General features: G+C 51.5%; 1 protein-coding gene across 1 annotated transcript in view; it reads right to left on the bottom strand.

Annotated features, from left to right (window-relative positions):
* Window positions 1–652: 652 nt before the first annotated feature.
* CDH5 (cadherin 5) overlaps window positions 653–22,920 on the bottom strand; it is a 25,487-nt gene continuing 3,219 nt past the window's right edge. The window contains exons 2-11 of the mRNA XM_075537343.1: window positions 15,385–15,673; window positions 14,119–14,235; window positions 13,074–13,238; window positions 12,002–12,189; window positions 11,598–11,848; window positions 6,256–6,398; window positions 4,276–4,400; window positions 3,833–3,941; window positions 1,440–1,685; window positions 653–1,167 (exon numbers count right to left, since the gene is read on the bottom strand). Coding sequence (XP_075393458.1) covers window positions 653–1,167; window positions 1,440–1,685; window positions 3,833–3,941; window positions 4,276–4,400; window positions 6,256–6,398; window positions 11,598–11,848; window positions 12,002–12,189; window positions 13,074–13,238; window positions 14,119–14,235; window positions 15,385–15,673 — 2,148 coding nt within the window. The remainder of the gene's footprint in view (window positions 1,168–1,439; window positions 1,686–3,832; window positions 3,942–4,275; window positions 4,401–6,255; window positions 6,399–11,597; window positions 11,849–12,001; window positions 12,190–13,073; window positions 13,239–14,118; window positions 14,236–15,384; window positions 15,674–22,920) is intronic.

Genomic DNA, 22,920 nt, shown 5'->3' with positions numbered 1-22,920 from the left:
GCATGGTGCGGTGGCCCACCCTCTGTCATCTTTCACACTATTCGCTCCAGGATGAATTCACAGTGGTTTCAAAGCTCAACAAGCCATTTCCCTGAATGTGGTCGAAGGCTCAACGCTCAGGAAAGCAGTTACCGCGTGGCAGGCCAGTGAGGGCACCTCAGGGCTGGGGGCCAAGGGCTGCCAAGTGGTCCCTTCCTCCCTCTGGACAGGCCCTGGGCTCCCGGGAGCACGCATGCCCAATGGGCTGCAGGTGAGGGTGTCTGGTCTTTTGTTTCCGGATGGACGGGCTGTACTGGCCTCATCACCGGGTCCAGGGATCACTGCAGTTGGACCCAAGCTGCTCGGCTGTGCAGCCTTGAGGAGCCTGGGCGTGGGTGGGGGTTGGGGGGAGGATAACAGGGTTGTGGGGTTCCTGGAGTCCATTCAGAACACCAGCTGGTTTTCCCAGCAAATAAGGGTGTGTGGCAATCACTGAAATATATTCTGGATGCTCCAGGGACCGAGATTTTGCATCCAGAGGGAAGCCGGAGTCCACGGGGAGGAGGTGCTGGGCCTGCATTCGACGCCACTCCTCCGGGACTTGGTGCCCGGTGCCGGACTGGCTCGGGCTGCAGCCGTCTGGGTCCCCAGACCCGGAAGGGCAGCTCTCCCCCTAATAGAGTGCCGGCTCCCGGAGCTCGGAGCCGTACAACTCGGCCAGCATCTTGAACCGGGGCCCCCAGTCGTTGAGGAAGTCGTAGTCCACGTCCGAGTCCGACGAGTCAGTGCCCAGGGAGCTGAGCGACTCAGCGATCGACTCGGAGCCCTCGTAGCCGTAGATGTGCAGCGTGTCGTAGGGGGGCCCGTCGCCGTCGTGGTCCGCCTCGCCCTTCTTCACCTCGATCATGGTCGCCATCTCCCCAGGTGCGCTGGCCAGGCCGGCCCCGCGCCGCGGCGGCTTCTGCACCTGCGCGTAGAGCTGAGGCCGCGTGTCCGGCGAGCGCGCGGGTTGGGGTCCGCTGCGGCGCACCGAGTTGAGCACGGACACGTCGTAGCTGGTGGTGTCCATCTCGCCGCCGCCCTCCTCGTCGTAGGTGACCAGCTGCTCGCGGATCTCAGGCACGTTCTTGCCACGGGCCCGCGCCTGGTTCCGGAGTCGGCGGCGCAGGACGATGAGCAGGGTGATCACTGCGGGCGAGCAGAACCAGAGTCACCGCAGACCCGCCCTCCGAGACCCCAGGCATGCCAGGGCCAACCCGGATCCCCGTGGACACGTCTGTGGCCTCTCAGCAGGGCATGCAGTGGCTCGGTTCTGCCACCTGGTGGACCCCGCCCGTGTGCCCAGCAGGCCCGGGGTGGGGCCCTGGCTCAGGGCGCCCAGCGGCTGGAGGCAGCATTGGGCCTGGACCCCCAGCTGGGAGGCTCCCCTCCCCCCGCCCCCAGTGCCACCTGTCACTGACCGGCGATGGTGAGGATGCAGAGGAAGATGGCCACCAGCGCTTGGATGCTGACGCCCGCCAAGGCCACGGCCTCCTCACAGAAGGTGAACTCGCCCCGCTCGTTACACTTGCACACCGCCACGGCCAGCGTATTGGTGCCCGTGAGGCTGGGCACCCCGTTGTCTGAAATGAGCACCGGCAGGAAGTGGACCTTGACCCGCTCGCGGTCAAACTGCCCATACTTGACTGTGATGTTGGCAGTGTTGTCTGAAAACACCAAAGCCACTGAGTCAGGTGCTGCTGGGACACGGACCCCTGTAGGCACGGGGCCTGCCACCTCCCCAAATCCCGCCCTGATTGCCCCAGCTCGCTGTGGCTTGGGCTGCTTCTCCGCCCTTTACATCCCCCTGTCTCAGGTTTCAGACACTTGAGTTCAGACCCTAGAACCCGACCCCACTGCCTTTCAGGCGACAGCAACCCTGTGAGCTTCCCAGGCTGTCAGTCTTTAAGGGAGAGGACTAACTAAATGGTCTCCCTTGGAGCAGATAACCTCAACTTACTCCCTCCGGGCGGCTAGTGGATATGAACCGCTGACCTTGTGGATAGCAGCCCAGTGGTTACCGGACAGTGCCACTAGGCTTCTGTGCTCCCAGAGAAGGGCTCTTTTGGGCAGCTGCTTTGATAAAGCCGTTCACAATGGCCAGAATGTAAAACCTTTCTTTGGGGGCAACTGACAGATTTGACTCCATCTCTTTCCCTAAACCCACTCCACCTACAGTTCAGGTTGCCTTTTGTTCTAATTACTTATTATACTCTTTTGAGCACCGCCAGCAAGTGGGGGGAAAATAAAGTTCGAGAAAGCCTTTTTCCCATTGTGCTAACTTCTAAGGGCATTTCTGCAAGCCTGTGCGCTCACCACAAACATGTTTTCCCACAGTAAATGCAATGCACCGGTCCCCGGGGGCGCTGCAAGAGGATTGCCTGGGCAGACAGTGGGGAGTGTGCCCTAGCTCCAAGGCTACCACCCCACTCCCTGTCCCAACTCACGTCTGAGTCTAAATCAGAGGTGTCTTAGATATACTATTAGACCCTGATATGACCTACACACACACACACACACACACACACACACACACACACACACACACTCTGCTTCTAGGCAGAAGGCCAGGCAATCTGCATTTCACAGGATCCCAGGAGCTTCTAACACCCATGGACAGAGGAGGGTGGGTCCAGGGCATGCCTCCCTACTCCAGGATGACTCTGGTCACACAGGGTTAATCCATTCCGGGAGCCAGGAGAAGGCAGAGGAGGTCATCTTAGATTTTCATATGAAATCCCCTGGCATTCCATCATTAAATAGCCATGTCTATTATGAATGAAGGCCAGGAATATGTCCTCCGGCACTTTACGAGTGACATGGGAAATGTTGACATACAAGGCAGTCTGGAATTAGGTGTGACTTGGACATGCTTTGCCCTGAGACCGACAGACTTGCTTCTGGGTCGTCTGTGGGCAGTCTATGGGGTGACCCCATTGCAAACTCCCCTCGATGGGACTGAGGTGGGCATTGGAGATCGGGCGACAGAAACTATTACTACCAGTTGCTGCTGAACATTGACTGGCTTGTCAGTGCCAACAGGTCACATCCACATTCCCCATCGTGTATGCAGTAGACTCCTTAAGGTGGGTCTGTGTCAGAGAAGTGATATAGGGCCCTTTAGCCTAGGCTTCACCCTTTCAGGACGGCTGGGCCCCAACCCTTCCTCAGTGGTGGCAAATGCTGTTTCAATACAGTGACCTCGGACCACTAAGGGGTTGCTAATATAGATAGAGCGTGTTTCGGCCCTCTGTTGGGTGAAAGGATCGTGTCATTTAGGTCCAAGAGCAAGACCTCAAATTTTCTGAGCAGAATGCAGAGGCTAGCGCTTGTACAGGGAATCCAATCCCCTCAGCTTTAGAGAGCACATACTGGTGGGGGAACTTTGATTGGCTACTAATGACATCATAAGGAATTCTGGGCAGTGATTGGTGGACCAGATTCTGTTCTGGGGCCTGCTGGCAGTAAGGAGTTATTATCATGGAATTAAAACAGTGCATCTTGGACAGGAAAGATTTCACAGGTTCAGTTTTGACTCAGATGACTGTAGAGGCCCAGGCCACAGAGCAGTTGGCAATTCTGGTGACGCACAGAGATGCCGGCGCCCAAGGAGATACTTGGCTGGCCGGCCTGCCCCCTTACCTGTTCTCCGCAGATCAGCCGGACTTGGCAGTGTGGTCAGGTGACGCGGACCAGTAAAGTGGTAGGTTTGTATGAACGGCCCCGTCTCTTGTAAATGCCAGGCCCGGCCCGACCCTAGTTTGTCTTTCAAGACTCAGATAACACCCCCCTGACCCTGCAAACTCCCGGGCACCTGGATTCTCCGTGAGCGTGAAGTTGCTGTCCTCGTTGCTGAGGGAGAATCTGAACTTCACATGGCGCGGGGTGATGTCCTTGTCCGTCGCCGAGATCCGCATGACCAGCTGGAGTGAGGGAAGGGGCGGGATGATCAGCGGGGATTGGAGAGGCTTGCGGTCCAGGGATGGAGATTCGGGGTTTAGCCTGCACTGTGGCTAAAACCTGCCACATTCACCTACATACTTGCCACAAAACCACTCTTTCTGTCTCCCCCACTTTACGCTCTGCAGCAATCTCAGCCTTAACTTTTTCCATGTCGTGCAACCACGGACTATTACCTTCCCTGCAGGCCATGGTGCGGGTGACGTTAAGCCCAGTGAAACCCCAGCTGGCGATGAGCGGGTGTGGCAGGGTGGCACTGCCTCCCCCTCCTCACCGCTACCTCCGCGTCAGACTCACCTGGCCCGGGGGAGCGTTTTCACACACTTTTGCCTCATAGGGCTGGGCAAACTCCGGCGCGTTGTCGTTCTCATCCAGGACTTGGATGTGCACCTGCACGATAGATTCCTTGCCCGTCGGGGACCCTGCAGGCGAGAAGCGGGCTGGAGTCTGGGGTCTGCCTGGGGGACCCCGGAAGAGACCCGTGAACAGAGCGTGCAGAGCGAGAGGGAAAGCTTCTCGCATCAGGGTGTTTGTTAGAAGTCCCGAAAAGGTGATGGGCTGACAAAGAAGGGAGCGTTCGTGGCCATCCACAGACATGCCCATGGGCAGGCAGATTGAAATTAAGTTCACCAAAAGCTTTTTTTTAGTACCATGGGAAAATGGCTAAGGAGTAAGGTTAACTTTTAAGAAATACACAACACGGTCTTTTATACAAATATTCCTATGTCCCTTCCATAAAAATATGTGTCGAAAGTTACCAGAAACAAGACAAAGCAAAACAAAAACAGTAAAATTCTGCCAGTGGAATTACGGGAGGGAAATCAATGTCCATTTTCTTAATCTTTTCTGTGTTTTTAATCATCAGTGATGACTTTTAATGTTTAAAAAAAATCGACGAGTAAGATCAGGAAGGAAGGCTCATGGGCTGATGGGAAAACACCAGAAAACCTCTGGAGATTGGGCCCGGGAGCCATGTTGGAAAAGTGGAGTTGGCTGGCCCAGCAAGAGGCTGGGGGCTCCAGGGTGACACCAGAGGGCCTTGGCTAAGCCATGCCCTCTCTAAACTCTGATGGACTTTTAGGCAAAGTGAGAAAGAATATCAGGCCTCCTTCCAGAGGGTTGTGGGGATTTCTTCCTATTGGTGAAGGATGCCCAAACCCTACACTTGCCTTTCCCTCTGGCCAAAGTTACCCTGATTCCTAGAGAACTCAGCCCTGTCAGGTCTGGAGGCTGGTCAGATTTTGTGTTTAGTGCAGCCACAGCCCCCAAAGCAGCAGCATCCTGAAGCCCTGGCTCATAGAAACTGTCCTGCCAAACTGTGTGTTTAGAAATGCTTTTGGTGACTGGTATTTGGGGGGCATCTAGGCCACCTGCTTTATAACTGTGCTGCCCAAACTATAGCGTGCACGAGATGCTGATTCCGTCTGGGCTGGGAGCGGAGCCTCTGGGCCTCCAATGTGGTCTCAGGGGTTTGTGCTGGTCCATGGGCCACCCTTGGGGATGGAGGCTCCATTTAGCAACCCAGCTGAGTGGTGTCTGGCAGATGCTGATGGTACCTCTGGGGACTGAAATGACAGATAATGCTGGATTTGCAGGAGCTGGGAGAGAAGAAAAATGCTCAGGTGGGGGAACGAACACTGAGGGAAACTTGAAGAGGGTTATGGTCCCTAACTTATCACAGAGGGCCTCTGGAAAGCTGCTCTTCCACGGGAGGAAAGCCTCCACTCGGGTAAGTTAGAGGTCAAGTCCAAGTCCATGATCCTGTTTTAAAAATCATACCCACAGATTCTCCCCTTAACAGCCATGCTGCCTTAAAGGGAGCACATGTGGATTATATCCCCCTACAGAAGCAGACATGAACCTCTTGCTCTCCCCACTGTGACACCCCCTCCCGCCCCCCTTGTACCTTCCCCTAATGCTGGTATAAGGTCTCTTCACCTGTGAGCTCAGGGACCTTAATGTAAATACTGCCCACCTTGTGACACACATAATTACTGAATATGCATATTTTAAGACTACCTATAAATGTCCCCAATAATAAAGGCTCTCTCTCACTTCTCCCAGTTCACCAGGTCCATCAAGAGCTGAGGTGAGCACGCTAGCATCAAATGCATCTGACTCCTGTATTGCATTCTCTCGCCTATCTTTCTTCTCCTCTATGAGTTTACTACCATCTTTGTAGCTCATATCCCCGCACATTAGTGCCTTCTGGCCCTTTGGTTGTTGGAGGCTGGTTTCCTTTGACACTCAGGTCTCCTGGCAGACGGGCTCACTCACCTTTAGAGTCCAGTTCTCTGGCCTCCACGGTCAGGTTATACCAGGGGTACAGTTCTCTGTCCAGTGCTTTCTCGTTGTTAATGCTCCCCTGCTGCGTTATTCGGAAGAACTGGCCCTTGTCACTGGTCTTGCGGATGGAGTATCTGTCAGGGTTGGAGAAAGTTCCGTGGTTTTCTGTTGTCCGTAGCAGAATTGAGATATCTCAGCATGGCAGACAAGGCCCTTCGCCATCCTCCTGCCCACCACTTCACCCGACCCCACAGCACAACAAGGGGTCCTACACAGCAGCTCAGTAGGATTCAAGGGCAGAGAGAGAATCCATTCGACCTTAATGATGTTGTCATCACTGAACCCCAAGTGGTGCCTGGGAGTCCAGCTAGAGCAGGGGTGGGCAACCCGGGTGTCCAGCCACATGCAGCTCTTTTGGCCCTGAAGTAAAACTGAAGCTGAAAATAAAACTATAGTGGCTTCATTTTCAGATAACGGTGAGTTCAGTTATTTGGAAATACATATTTGTGGCTTTTGAATAATTTTTCAATTGCTGTGAGGGACAGAACTGGCTCTCAGCCTCAAAATGTTGCAGACCCTGCTCAAGTCCTCCTTCCATGAAAAAACACTTTGTTCTAACAACCTGGCATTCTTGATGCTCACCCTTCCCGGCATGATCCCTGAAGACAAAGGGGTGCACAAGCAAATGTGGCGGAGAAAGCTGATGGTGTCTGGCTATCAAAGGATATAGCGTCTGGGGTCTTAAAGGCTTGAAGATAAACAAGTGGCCATTTAGCTCAGAAGCAACAAAGTCCACATGGAAGAAGCACACCAGCCTGTGTGATCATGAGGTGTCAATGGGATCAGGTATCAGGCATCTAAGACCCAGAAGAAAACCATACCCAAGGTGAATGGGGGTGCGGGGCATGGAGTGGAGACCCAATGCCCATCTGTAGACAATTTGACATCCCCTCACAGAGGGGATGCAGGAAGAGATGGGCCAGTCAGGGTGCAGTATAGCACCGATGAAGCACACAACTTTCCTCTAGCTCCTTGGTGCTTCCTTCCCCGACTATCATGACCTCAATTCTACCTTACAATCGGGTTAGACCAGAGCATGCACACTGCTACAGATAAGAGCCTGCAACACAGAGAATCCGAATCCGGGATAGATAAACTCCTCAGGGCCAACAAGGAGAGTAGAGATACCAAGAGGATTAGTGGAAGGTGGAGGCCAGGGAGAAAGGGGATATTGATCACAAGGATCAATCTATAACCCCCTCCCAGGGGGATGAACAATAGAAAAGTGGGTGAGGGGTGACAGAGGATGATGTAAGATATGAAAATAATAATCTATAGCTTATCAAGGGTTCATGAGGAAGTGTGGGAGTGAGGCGGGGGAAGAAATGGGTAGCTGATATCAGGGGCTCAAGTGGACAGACAATGCTTTCAGAATGATGATGGCAGCATATGTGAAAATATGCTTGACACAATGAATGAATGTATGGATTGTGATAAGAGCTGTAAGAGCCCCCAGTAAAAGTATTTAATTTTAAAAAGATGAAAAGATAAATAACTGGTATATCCATACAGCAATAATACATTTTAAGCTGGGTGAAAAAAGCAAGACATAAAGAATATATGCTTTGCAATTCTATTTATAGAAAACATTTAAAGATTAACACTAATTCTGTATGGCTGTGGCAGTGGGAGAAATGGGCAGGAAAGCAGTGTAAGAAAACTTCTTGAGGATTATGGAAGTATTTTGATTGCTGTGTTTATGCATCTGCCAATAACCATCACATCGTAAACTTCAAAGGAGTGCAAACAATACTTCAATGAAATTGCTTTCAGAAAACGGCAACAACAACAAAAAAAACAAACAAAAAAAAGTCTGCCAACCCCTGGGCTAGAGCATTTTCACCATACTTGATCTTAGCCAAAAGGCTGAAGTCATGCCGCAATGGGATTTTTCGAGTTCAAGGAGCTGGGCTTAGTTTCTGTGACGAATGAAAAGAGCCGGGAAGAAATGAAAGGAGAGGAGCTGAAAGAAGTCAGGAGTTATTGGAAGGATCGGAAATTTGTGAAGCGAAACAAATAGAAAAACCTTTCCCCCAAATCAGGAAAAAATATGAAGAGATTAAAAAGAGAGTGGAAAAATATGTGTGTATATAAATAGCTGTATCTATATAGATACGCATACATTATGGAAAAATGGATAGTTGATTCTACTGAGGAAAATTCAGAACAAATAGAGTAGAAGAAACAGGAAATGATATGCTAAAAGAAAACTTTTCCTGCACTGGAGAGAGGTCCAAATCCATGGATAAAAGATTGATCAAGAAGTGTCACTTGATACGGGGCATAACTTTAACAATGATTCCTATTTAGACACATCCTGATGACACTTTGGAATTTCAAGGCTGTGTGAAGAAATCGAAAGACGTTCAGACAGAAAAGTGAATTCCTTATTTGATAAAAAGAGAATCAGATTCCTTGGCTGTTGCCACAAAATTAAGTCCTAGAACACATCGACAGCACTTTTGAAGGCAAGTGGCTGGTATCCGCATGAGCCCAGGTAAGCCCACTGCCATTGAGCTGATTCCGACTCATAGTGACCCGATAGGACAGAACAGAGCTGCCCCTTTGAGGTTTCTGAGACTGTAAATCCTCTTGGGAGAAGACAGCCTCTTCTTTTTCCAGCGGAGCAGCTGCTGGATTTGAACTGCTGACCTTGCAGTTAGCAGCTCAATGCTGAACCCATGACAATGCACAGGCACTATTAATATAAAGTCATCAATTTAATTAATACAATAAAAGAGCTAAGATATCTGCAGATGCGTCAGAGCTAGGAAGTCTATTGCCACAAAGATGAAACCTGAAAACTTTTTTTTTTGATAACTTAATCCACGAATTAGCACACATCTCAATCTGAAGTCCAAACTTGGAGGAATTAAAATTCACCTGTTAGTCTATCATACATAAGAAAGCAATGGCTACGTCATGTATGTCTAATTTGTCTTTATGAAAATTCAAACTCACTGCCATGGAGTGTGGTCTAACTCTCAGAGTAACACTGCCCCTGTGGTTTCAGAGGCTGTAACTGTCTCCTCTCTCTCTCATGGGGCTGGAGAGGCTGTTGATTTCAAACTGCCCACCTTGCTGTTAGCAGCCCCGTGTGGAACCACCACACCACCAGGGCTCCATTTGTGTAACAAGAAAATATGAGTTCAGGAAAAGAATGTAATGTTACAGGTAGAAGTAAATTTCAGGGGAGAAAGTAAGAGCAGAGGTGCTCTATCCTACTATCTTAAGGGAAAGGGAAAACACAGAGAAATAGACTGCCCAGGCAGGACGAGGACGAGGGAGGTAGCAGCGAATGCCTTTGAGAAGTAGAACGTGTAAAACAAGGCAGAAGACATACAACCAAACACTGACGACGAAAAAACGTCAATAGGTTAAACACAATACTTTTCAAATTGGATTGAAAAGCAAAACCCAACTGCTTCCTATTTTCAAGAGACCTCTTCATGCCAAATGACCTAGAAAAGTTCAACATAAAGCTTGGGAGTTTGTTTTGTTGTTGTTTTTTTTAACCAGGCAAACACAATTAACAAAAAAACAGGAAATGAATATCCGGCAACATGGAATTGGAGGTAAAATGTTTAAATGGAAAACATCGTGTAATTTATTCATGGATAAAAGTTATAAGCCACCACGAAGGTAGACTAAAGTTTTGTTAACCGGATAGGAAAGTCAGGGAATAGAACAAATGCTTAGATATTCTAGGGGGAATAAAGAATGTGAATACCATCACATTACATCAAAGATACTATATGTTTCAGCAAACCAAAATGCCCCTATCTCTTTAAAGTGAAAAACAAAGACAAAACCAAACGCAAATCATTCTCCTAAATAGACCCTGGTCTCAAATATTAAGCAAGCATGCCCATCGACTATTTAGAATGAAAATGCAACAAAGACCTAATCCAAGCACTGTCACCAGGTGGATTCTTACTCATAGCAAGCCTAGTGAGCGTTCTGAGACTGTAAGTCTTTATGGTAGCAGACAGACTCATTTTCTCTCCCATGAAGCAGCTGGTAGTTTTGAACCACCAACCTTGCAGTCAGCAGCCTAGCGCCTAATCCACACCAGAGCACCCTTTTAACAATAAAAGGAGCAGTCCCCAAATGTATGGGAGACATATTTTGTACCTTAATAAGGAGTCCTTCATCACATAGAAACATGAATTCCAACTGAGGCATAAACACAATTGTCAGCAAAATTTGATTTTTAAAAACCTGGATAAAATACGTTTAGAATTCACATTGAGGAATGAATGCTTGAAAACGGACAAAAATGATACGAAATGATGACTAGTAAGGGGAGGGACTTGCATTGAGCATGCTAAGATTGAGTATCAACTACTATCCAGTCAAATAGAATGGTTTTGTAGTTGGCTCCACCGAGAGAAGAGGCATCAGGAGGTTCCGGGGTGCACAGGAACGAATGTCAAACCCACTGTCTTCCAGTCTTTTCCGACTCATAGCGACCCACGGCGACAGTGCCAGAGCTGCCCCTTTGACTTTCTGAGACCCTGGATCCTGATGGCAGCCGTCAGCCTCATCTTTCTCCCAAGGACTGGCTGCTGGGCTGGAGCTCCCAACTTGGAGGTGTGGACTTTCCCCACAGCATCGCCAGGGTGTCCCTTCAAGAACTTAGCATAGAGCCATGGTGGGGAATGATGGCATAATCTAAGTATCTGGGCAGCCAAGGGCCGCGTGGGCACATTGAACAAATTGGTAGGCACACTTTGGATGTGTTTGGAAGAGTCCTATTCAAAGGTCCCGGAGTCCCAAATGATGGCCAGAAAGATTGGTGGCGTGAGGACATCTAGTGGTCGCCAGGAGGAAAGGCCTGGCCATCCACAGCTGTCCATAGCACAGCGCGCTAGGATCAACAACATGGCAGAGTTTTGGAAAATTATCAAGCAGGATGGGGCTCTGGAGAAGATAGAAGGCTTGCTAAGACAGATTGATAGTATAGCGGGGAAACAGGAATGGGAAGATGAAAAAGAAAAACGTGGAAAACCCCAAATCCCAAAGCTGATCAGCAGCAAGGGCCCACGGCAAAGTGCCGCTCCACAATCGTGCTTGCGTGGCTGCGATAGGAACTCCTGGGGGCATGTGGGGGTCGCCGCCTCAGGTACAGCAGGTGCCCATCACGTTTTGGCTGGGGGCGGGGTGCCCAGAGGGCACTGGGACCAGGACAAGCTGACTTCCGTCCCTCCCTTTGCGCATGCCACGGCGCCAGGACGCTTGCCACGCCGCCCCCAACCCCCCTGCGCCCCTACCCGATGGCGCGCCGGGCAGCATCGGGGTCGGAGGCCAGCACAGAGCCGATCAACGGCTTCTTGAAGTTCTCCGGCAGCTGGAAGTGGTAGAAGGGCTTCTGGAAGACCGGGGGCTCGTCCACGTCGGTGACGTTGATGACCACGTGGGCGATGTTTCTGGTGGGGTGGATGTTCAGGTAGTGGAGGTTGATGGTGGGGTCGGTGGCCTCGATCGTGAAGCTGTACCGCTGGATGTGCTCGAAGTCCAGGGGCTGCGGGAGGGAGGGAAGTTCGGTGAGCCCTCCCCTGCGCGCCCCGCCGCCCCCTCCAGGGAGCTGGGCTCTGGGCGGACCCCCGGGGCGCCCTGCCCAAAGCCCAGAGCCCTGGATGCCCAGTGGTGGGTGTGGCGGCCACTGGCTACCGACCTTCACGGGCTTGATGATACCCTCGTTGCGGGAGGGGTCGGTGTCGATGGTGAAGGTGTCCCTGTACTCGCCCTGCACGATGCTGTACTTGGTCTTGCGGTTCTGGGGCTCGTCAGGGTCCTCCACGAACAGGGAGCCCAGGGCGCGGCCCACGCGGATGTCTTCCGGCACCACGAACGTGTACTTGGCTGCGGCAAAGAGGTCAGCAGGTCGCGCTCCCTTTCAGCGACTCGAATGCACTCCGCCCAGATAGGACTCTCACTCACTGCTTTGGGGTCAATGCCGACCCACAGCGATCCCGCTGTGGCTCTCCCCGGCCCTGACTGTTGATGCACTAGACAGCTCAGTCTTTCTCCTGCGGAGCTGCTGGTGGTTTCGAACTGCCAACTCTGGGGATCGCAGCGCAAATGTAACCATGACACCAGCAGGGGTCACAGTGAAACAAGGACATAGAAGACACTCCTCATAGTCACAACAGGTGTGGTGCTAGGACCTCTGGCTATTATTCGGGATGCCAAGGCAAAGGGGTTCAGCTGTCTGATTGTCCATCCTCCCTTCCTCTCTCCCTCCCGTCTCGAAACGCACAGGTAGACAAGGGGCACCCATGGCTGGATCATCAGGCTCTTTGCTTGGCTGTTCAGTTGACTAGAGAGACCACCTGTACCTTCCAGGCGCCTGGGCATGCTCAGATGCAACCAAGCCTCCGATGAAAAGGCTTGTTTGGAAATGGGGGTGGGGGTAGAGGGGTAGAGGCGGGGACTGGGAGAGAACCAGTCTACAGGTGAGATTCTGGTGGAGGGGCTTCTAGCAGTTTGGGGCTGCTCCTACCTGGGAGTGGAGTCCTAGGGGCTGTTGGGGCACCAGATAGGGAGTGCTCTGGCCAGTGAAGGGTGGTGGTAAGGTGGGGTGGGCAGCCTTGGGGGTGTGTGAGGGATGGGGGGGGTAGGGCACCACAGGCTTTCCCGGTAGGCCCACCTGGGGGGGAGAGGCCCCCAAGTTGTGAAGTCTGAAGCACTACACACACACACACACACCCTCCCCCGCCCACCAGGCCCCCAGGGGAGGAGCTCACGCTGGGTGAAGATGGGGAAGTTGTCGTTGACATCTTTCAGAGTGACCAGCACGGTGGCTGTGCCTGACTCCCCCTTGAGCCCCTGAGCGTCGCGGGCCTCCACCACGACCTCGTATCTGGCCTGGGTCTCCCGGTCCAAGTTTGAAGTTTTCGTGAAAATTACTCCTGCAAAACACGTGCCAGCAGGACCCATGTCACCTGGGGAGCTTTACAGAGATGTAGACATTGGGGACCACCCCCAGAGTGGCCTTCAAAACTCCCCAGGTGATGCTAGCGTGTAGCCAGGGCTGAGACCACTGGTCTAAGCCCACTGCCACAGCTTGCTGGGCCAAGCTGACCAACCCTGGTCTTGGCCAAGCAGACCAGTGTGCTGAGAAAAACCCTGTAGCCACTCCTAGGCTCATGGTGAAAGAGTGTGGTTGGTGATGGATTAGTGATGCCTGCCTTGCTGCACCACCGTTGGAGAAGCGTGTTTTCTATGCTTTGTATTTCACAGTGTGTCCAGGTCTGGCCAGCCGGACTTCTGTCTTACTCCTAAAATGAAGTCTTTAGGTTTTTCTCTTAAGTCACCTTGATTGAATAGTGGCTATGGGGCCAAGTTATCTCACACACCACAGACATCACGAAAGATGAATGAGTAAATATGTGTCCAGTTCCTAGGTAAGGAAACTAAGATTACAGGCCATAGAGGACTGGCCAAGGTCTCTGGAGGTGGTGAGTGGCAGAGCTGAGTGTGGAAACCAGACTGGCCAAACAGCATTCTCCACTGCCCCTACTGTCACTGCTTGGGTAACAAGGCCCTGGTTTTGTCCCCTGAACTTGAGTCCATGTCTTGGGCACCTGCTTCCTTCTCCTCCACCAGGTACCTTATCTTAATGTGTGATGCTGGTGACTTCTTGGGCCATGTGGCTCCATGGTTGGCAAACCTTTGAGTAGATAGGTGTCACCTGCCAGCTTAGGCGTCCCTCAGCACCTGGACCTAGGGTGTATTTTCCCCTCCCCCACACCCAGGTGGTGCATGCCCAGAAGGGCAAGTCCCACAGACCGGATTCATCGATGCCAAAGTGGTCGTCTCCTTTCAGGATTTGGTACATGACAGAGGTGTGGTCTGCCACTGTGGGGTCATCTGCGTCCACCGCTGTCACACGGATGACCGAAGTTCCTGCAGAGAAAGAATCCTAGGATGCTGTCCCCTGACCACCATCCTGCTACCCATTTCCTGGATAAGGGCTGATGGGAGAGAGAAGACCCCAGAAGGGGAGACACGTGGCTCTGTTTTCGGAGGAGACTGGGCTAGGGGCCAGGCACTTCAGTGGGTGGAGGGAGGGAGGGGGGTGGTACTGTGAGCCTTGGGGTGGGGGTAAAGCGATCATGTGGCATCACATCCTTAATTTCCATCAGCTCCCGGGTCCCACACTTTCCAGGGGCCCTGGGCAAGGGGGTGGTCAGGTCACCCCTGAGGAAGGAAGGGTAACCACTCAAGGCCCAGGTGTAGGCAATGTGCTCTGGGGCAAGGGCGCTGGGTGCCCACACCTGTCCCTCCCATGCCTGTGGCCCTTAGTGGTGGCCTTTCCTGTCTTGGTCGCAGGGCTGGCACTTTCCATGTACAAAGCCTACACTCTTGGCATGCCAGTCCTGTGATGTGCTCCACAGAGTTATGAGATGGGCATGCATCTCTGAGGAGCTGGGGCAGGGAACAAACTCAGCCTGCCAGCCAGGATTAGGTCCTAGTCGATAGTAAGGGTCAGGGCTCAGTCTGTGAGTGGGATGAGGGTACAGTCTCACGACTAGGGTCAGGGCTCAGTCTGTGAGTGGGATGAGGGTACAGTCTCACGACTAGGGTCAGGGCTCAGTCCATGGTCAGGATGAGGGTTCAGCCTCATGACTAGGGTCAGGGCTCAGTCCATGGTCAGGATGAGGGCTCAGCCTCATGACTAGGGTTGGGACTCAGTCTATGACTACAGTCAGGGCTTAGTCCATGATCAGGATAAGGGCTCAGTTTCATGGTTAGGGTCAGGACTCAGTCCATGGTCAGGATGAGAGTTCAGTCTCACGACTAGGGTCAGGGCTCAGTCCATGGTCAGGATGAGGGCTCAGCCTCATGACTAGGGTCAAGGCTCAGTCTGGGAACAGGTCAGAGCTTAGTCTAAGGCCCAGAGTTCCTTTCGAGCCATATAAAGTGGCAACGTGCCTATGAAACCACTGCTGCAGTCTGAATCCCAGCCGCAGACAGTAGAGCCCTGAGGTGGGATTGCCTCCTGGCTGGGGATGAGGGAGGGAGTGGGAGGGACTGACGGGGAGGGCACGGTACCCATAGCTGACATCTCGGGCACGGATGCGTTGAACAGCTGGTGTGTGAACACAGGCCAGTTGTCATTGATGTCGTGGACTTTGATGGTGAAGCTAGATGGAGACTCCAGGTTCTCATCGGTGTTCTTGTCCACGACGAGGGCAACCAGGTGGTACTCGGACACCTTCTCCCGGTCCAGCCTCTCGAAGGCATACACGTCCCCGGTGTCTGCATTGACCCGGAAGACCTTGCCGGCTGACTCGCCTTTGAGCAGGTACTTGGCGTTCTTGCGGTTCATGCTCGACTTGATCTAGGAAAGAAGGGGCACCAGGTGTGTGCACACATCTGTGTGGATGTGAATCTGCACACGTGTGTGCCTGTCTCATGCACGTGTGCACATGTGTGTATGCGTACGTGTGAGCATGCATATACATAGGTGTGCACGTGCATGTCTGTGTGCATAGGTACATGTGTGTGCATGTGTGTGTATGGGTGTGCGGGTCCTAAATGTGACACTGAAGTTTTTTTTTAATGAATAGATTTTACATTTTTGAGCAGTTTTATGTTTATGGCAAAACTGAGCAGAAAGTACGGAGACCACCCGCAGCACTTCTTTTCCCCGGACCCAGCTCCTGCCGCTATCACTGTCTGAGATTGTCGGGGTTCGGCTGCTTCTGCTGAAGAGTCCTCTGGAAGCCATAGAATGCCCTGGAGTCAAGAGTTCCCGGGAGTCTACCCCCGAGAACCGTACATTCCTGAGAGCTTGACGAGGCAGACTTCCATGTGTCCACCATGACAATATCATGCAGAATAGAGTCTCTGGCCAGACTCTCGGCCGCCTCCCTCATGGCAAACACCGCAAGGCTGAGGAGCCTAGTATGGCATCTGGAAGATTGTAGGTGCTCAGGAGACGGGCGTTGAGGGAATGACTCCCCTGGGTGCCTTGGGAAGAACAGGGTTTGAGGGCAGAAAAGCCAGGGATGTTTTTGACCCTTAACAGTCACATCCCTTCTCTGGACGGTGGTTCCCCAGCCTGAGAAACAGGGGATACAGCCCCGACGGAGTGCTGCTCTGAACGAGCATTCTAGGAAGGGCTGGTCTTTTCTGACGTTCCACACAAAAGCAGGGGTGGGGATGGTGGTGACGGGGAGGCTGGGCGGTGGAGTTGGCTTGTGGCTGCGTTGGCTTACAAAAACCAACAGAAATTTCAGGAGTTTTGGTGAACTGGTTGCCAAATACATCCATGAATAAAAATGAATGACCTGAACTTACAAGGAAAGAGATTAAAATCAAGGGCGCACATTAATAATATTAAACAATAATAATATTTAACAATATTAAAATCAAAGGCACGCATACACTCTCCGCTCACACACAAAACAAAACAACAACAACAAAAAAGAAGAAAGAAAAGAGAAAGAATAAGGGGATTGGGTCAGCTATTAGGACGTTAGATGGGTAGTTCTAACTGCTGAATACACTATCGATGATCTGGAATCGAAACCACCACCTAATGCCCACTAAAACCAGACAAACAAACCAACAGATAAGTACTTTGGCGAAAGAACCCAAAGTAGTTGGAATGACAGGACTAGACCCATATAGGTGACCCTGGAACTCAGAGACCCACTGAGTCATTCCTTTCGGGAATCGTCACCCTGCCATAACGCATGCCATGACCAGTGCTGTGGGATCAGTTACATGTCCATAATCCCCTCTGCTACACGTGTCAAACGGTAAAGCCCCCTGTGGGGCACCTTGGCCTTGGCAACTCTAGGCCCCGCGTGTTCTGTGCTTGATCCACCAAAGTGAGCCTTTGCCCTCTCAGAACAGAGTAAGAAAGAGTAGGTTCTGAGATTGCTCGTGGTACAATCCAACGCCTCACGGGGGGCTTGGTCCCTTGATTTGGAAGCTTGGGGTCAAGGTTTTAGGGTCTCAGTGTTTGGGTCTAAGGTGTATTCCCCCCCTCCCATGGGTGCACTTAAAATCATTTTATTAGGGGCTCATACAACTCTTATCACAATCCATACATGCATCAATTGTGTCAAGCACATCTGTACATTCATTGCCCTCATTATTCTCAAAATATTCGCTCTCCACCCAAGCCCCTGGCATCAGCTCCTCATTTTCCCCTTCCCTCCCTGCTCCCCCCTCCCTCATGAACCCTTGATAATTTACAAATTATTATTTTGTCATATCTTTCCCTGTCCGACATCTCCCTTCACCCACTTTTCTATTGTCCGTCCCCCAGGGAGGAGGTCACATGTAGATCCTTATAATAGGTTCCCCCTTTCCAAACCACCCTCCCGCTACCCTCCCAGTATCGCCACTCACACCACTGGTCCTGAAAGGATCATCTGCCCTAGATCCCCTGTTTCCAGTTCCTACCTGTACCAATGTACATCTTCTGGTCTAGTCAGATATGTAAGGTAGAATTGGGATCATGATAATGGGGGTGGGGAGGTGGGGGAAGCATTTAGGAACTAGAGGAAAGTTGTATGTTTCATCATTGCTACATCACACCCTGACTGGCTCATTTCCGTGTTCCCACCCTACCTTCTAATATGTTTCACAGTACCTGGGGTCTCACAAACTTACAAATGACCAGATAAAGCATGGCAATTAGTGTCTCTCTGCCTGCAGCTTCGGAGGAAGAAGGAGAGTCGGGATCAGGAGAGAAGATGGCACCTTTAGTAATTAACTCCACACACTCTACCTTCTTTGTCACGAGGGCAGAAGAACTAGATGCTGCCCAGCTACCATGAAAGTTTCCATAGAAGACTCTTGATCAAAAGGATATATGAAACAGAATGTCAAAATTCTCCCAGATTTCAGACTTTCCAGACCCACCGAAGGCCAATGACTCCCTACATCTATGATTCAAAGATTACCTTTAAAACTTACCAAAATATCCCCTCAAGTCTTCTTAAAATCATACAACGATTAAGCTTAGCTTAGCCAGGAAAAAGTGTCTGCTGGGAGCAGTGAAGAGCTATCTATTAGAGTGAGAACAATAACTCAAAAAATTAGAAATCCTGGGGAATAACACGTTGATAGTAATGGGGAAGAGCAACTCAAGGAACGGATGGGTGCATATCGTGAAGAATGTCATCAGTGTCCCTGGGTGGTCCCGGCAGAAACAGAAGGTTCGTTGTATTGATTCCAAAAAACAAGAACAAAGGAGATCAAAACAGAACAAAGGTGACGTGGGCTCGACATGCATTCCTAATGATGTTATCGCATGTTCTTTACTTATGTTCTTGAAGTAACTCGTGGGTCTTGTACACCTATAATGGAAATGCTAAATAGTGCCCCTTTCTCCGCACCTCTGCCTGAAAGCTTGGAAGCCTCAAATCAGACATGCTGGAAGTATTTATACCAGGGAAATTGGCAAGCAAGCCTTTCCCCCTGGACAACTGGTTGTCAAATATTCAGCAGCATAAACTGGTCCCAGCCAGTCTCGATTGGGGATCGCACAGCATACATTTCCTTCTTGGAGATTTCCCAGGGATAAGCCAATCCCAAACCAAACTGGTTCCTGTTGAGCCGATTCTGACACATAGTGACCCATGAGTCACAGGACTTTCCAAGGCTACAGATTTACAAATCTTGATGAAGCAGACTGAGCCATCTTTTTCCGGAGGAACAGTAGGTGGGTTCGAACTATGGACCTTTCGGTTAGCACTTGAGTGCTTTCACCCCTGTACCAACAGGGTTCCCTCCCAGTGGAGCACATTCACCATCAAGCAGAGGATCCCAACTCATGGGGACCTTATAGAACAGAGTGGGGCTGTCTCTGTGGGTTTCCAAGACAGTAAATCTTCATGTAAGTAGGAAGCCTCATTTTTCCTTCTTGGGAGAAGCTGGGGGTTTTGAACTGCTGATCTTGCAGTTACCTATCCAATGCATAACCCACTACGCCACCAAGGTTCCTCTGTAATATGTAGAACTGAGAAACAAATTCTGGTGACCTTTCTTTCCTTGAGATTTCCCATGATTATTATACCCTGGGACAGTTTAATTACCATCTCAGAAATCACAAGGGGGCAGTTCTACCCTGTCCCTAAGGGTGGCAATGGTTTGGCATTGGCTCGATGGCGGTGGGTTTGTCTTCTTGGGACACTTTTTGGTTGTAGCACTGATTAGTAGTGTTACATTCCTTGAACCTCTTTGAAAAGCACTTGTGCATAAAGCAATGGTCACAGAACAGGTGATCAATAAATGCTGTTCTTATTCGTGTTCAACTCGCAAGGTAAAGGATAGTAGGAGGTTAGAATTGCTGAACACTGCATGTATGGAAAACCAGAGTCAGAGACTTGTAGGAACGTACGTGGTCCGTGCTAGAATGTTTATCTTCATTGCAGGAGACCCAGGCTCCGTTCCCAGTCAGTGCCTGTCCGTGGAGGTTGGTGTGTTGCTAAGATACCAAGCACCTTTCAGTGAAGCTTCTAGACTGAGCAGGACTAGAAAGGCCCTGTGACCCACACCACTCACCGGCTATCTCATTCTCTGACCTTTCACATTGGTGGCAGTCGAGAATCTGCTATGTGACCATCTTGAGCACCAACGACATCCATCTGGTAGCAACCAATGGCACCACTCTGAGCGTGATGGTTCAAGTTCTTGGTGAGCTCAGCTGGGCCCTGATTTTCAGGGCTTTGGCAGTTCCGCAATGACGTCATTTGGCAGTTAGGCGACAACCTAGCCATCTTCCATTTCGCAACAGGTGTGGCCATCCTCTAGTTCCCCCCAGGGTCCACTTTTGTGTAGTGGCCTGGTTTTGGGTGCTTCACCATGCCGATGGATAAGCGAGGGTGGGTAGCATTCCCAAAGCCAGCCAATGAAAGCCCTCTGGATCCGCACGGTTTGCTCAGGGATGATGCAGGGCCCGGCAGCTTGAGCCAAGGCTCGGCTTGCTGATGGCAACTAGCCAGTAAGCAGAGAACAGTCTCTCCTGCATGTGGATTCGTGCGCACACAGAATGTTCCAGTGTCTGAGAAACACAGTCCCAGACATCCAGCCCAAACATACCGGATGCCTGCCTACAAGATGCCAGGCCCTACCCTGGGCGCAGGTTTGAAGGCTCCGAAGGCCTCTGAGGAAGGGCGGCATCTCAGGGTCTGGTGGGCCAAGACCCTTCAGAATGGATCAACAGCACATCATACAGTGGAGTAGTACGCAGCCACAAACAAAACAAAACAAAACGACAACGTTCTTAAACCCTGCAAGACACGAACACAAGCAGAAAGCATTGTTTGGCAGTCCTCGCCAATCTCCCGAAGATAAATATTTAATCAATCCTTTCTTCTAAGGAACAAACAGAGGAAAAGCAAGGAGGTTTACACACCCATAGATAAGGCTTTGATGATTACGAGGAGGCCAGGGACAGCCGAAGGGAAGGGGGGGCAGGGAGGAGAGTGACGGAATAGGTTATGGTGGAAGAAAGGAGGAGGGGTGTGGGCGCCGGGAGGGTGTAACGGGATCTTGTTGGTTTCATTTTGGGAGATGCCCTGTGTCAACATATTGTGAGCCTGTTAAGCACTCCCTCACCTCCCCCTTGAAAAAAATATTTTTTCCTCCAGATTCTGTATCCCTCAAACCTAAATATTGGTCAGAGTGGCTGGGGAAAAAAAAGGACACGGGAAACTGAAACGGACTGGGGTCTATGTTCAAGTCCATCTCAAATTGACGGAGGGAAGCCTTGAGCAGGGCGCCTGCTGAGCATCCTCCGCCAGCCTGGAGGGGAACTTCAAAGAGGGGGGCGGTTCGAGTCGGGCGCGGTCTAACCAAGGAGATCTGGAAAGCCTGGGAGATGGATGGACTCCGGGCGCAGACGTAGGAACGATTGTGAGGATGACGCGGGATGGGGCAGCGTTTGGTTCCGTTGTTCATGAGGGTCGCAGCCCACTCTATGGCACTGAACAACAACAGTGGCAGCGGAGCTGCAGGGGAGTAAAAAGTCTAGAAGGCGGAATCAGGGAGGGAGAGTGGAGGTGGTGGCTGGGGCGGCCAAGCACCTTGCAGATGCTCATGGGGAGATCCCAAGGCACCTGGACGACCAGTTGGATGGGAGTCAGGGAGAAGGGGGCCTAGGAGAGAGGAGCCTGTGGCTGAGGGACTCGTGGGGACCCAGGGAGGGGGACAGCTGGGAGTCATCTGTGTGGCCCCAAGACTAAGGTGGATGTTCTCCACCTGGCTCCAGGTGCCTTCAGTTTTCACTGGGGTTCTGCAGAGGAGTCCATGTAAATGCAGGTGTCTGCTCCCCTGCCCTCCATCTGGACGTCTTAAGGCCACAGGCACGCCGGCCCACATTTGTGGCAACAGAGCCTTCTCAGGTGCCATCGAGATCTGGGAACAGAAGTCCCAGGGCTGTGGCCTTGATACACAGGGGCTTCCTGCCCTTGAATTGCATCTGGGGCTTGGCCTTGCCCTGGCTCCTCCCCACCCCAGTCAATGTGTGTGTGTGTGTGTGTGAGAGAGAGAGAGAGAAAGAGAGAGAGAGAGAGAGAGAGAGAGAGAGAGAGAGAGAGAGAGAGAGAGAGAGAGAGAGAGAGAGAGAGAGAGAGAGAGAGAGACGGCAGCCTTGATGCTCGTGGGCTGCTCCTGACCCTGGCCTGATCCTTCCCGGGGGTGTGCATTAGCTGTGAAGGCTGTGTGTGATGACCCCCCTGTTTTCCACCAAGTCTCACTGCCTCACTCGGGACTTCCCCTGGGGCTGGTCATCCTGGACCAAGGCTGAGTCAGGTCACAATTACCTCACTGGGAAAGACGTAGGTGCTGACGGCCTTTTCCTCTGTGGCAGGTGATTTTGGTTCTCCTCAGGCTCTGTCCTGGCCTCACTGTGTGACCCTGGGCAATTGTCTGTCCCTCTCTGGGCCTGGGTTTCTGGCTGGGCTTGATGAAAAAGAGCCTTTCCCAACCATTCTGGGGAGTAGCCAGGGGTACAGACAGCTAGTGCGGGCGGTAGGCTGACACTTTGAGGGGAGGCTCCCAGATGGTTCCTCCTTTCCACTGAGGCCGAGTTGGACTCTCCCCTCAAAGGGTCCTCTCTGGCCTGTTTCCCTCTGATCAGAGGGCTCCCCGTGACATACACTGCCCCCCCCCCTAGACCCAGACTGTCTGACTAGTTGTGTGAAGGGTCTGATAATAACAATAAATGCTTTGTGACTTTGCAGGTCAAAGGTTCTTAACAAAGCTACTCAACTCTGTCATTACAGGTCACGGGCAAGCGTAGACCCGTTGAAAATGAATGGGATTGCTGCATTCTAATAAAACTTTATTTATACAACCAAGTGGTGGGACATAGTTGGCCCTCAGGTCGTAGTTTGCTGAGCCTGGCTCTAGAGCAGGGATCGCCAAACGTTTGAGACAGAAGAGTCGATCCTGTCCCCACAACAATTTATAAATGATTCAAGAGCTATAAATGTATCTTTTCAAACAAATGAAATCACCAAATCCTTTACAATTTTTCAATTGTACTGAAAGCTCTGGAGCCGTCCTTCGCTGAGTCCGCTCTAGACCACCAGCTCCGGGAAGGGCAGAAGCCACACCTATCTT

The sequence above is a fragment of the Tenrec ecaudatus genome, chromosome 18 (assembly GCF_050624435.1).
Source record: "Tenrec ecaudatus isolate mTenEca1 chromosome 18, mTenEca1.hap1, whole genome shotgun sequence".
NCBI lineage: Eukaryota > Metazoa > Chordata > Mammalia > Afrosoricida > Tenrecidae > Tenrec > Tenrec ecaudatus.
The sequence above is the reverse complement of the archived record's forward strand: the minus strand, read 5'-3'. Positions and strand labels throughout refer to the sequence as shown.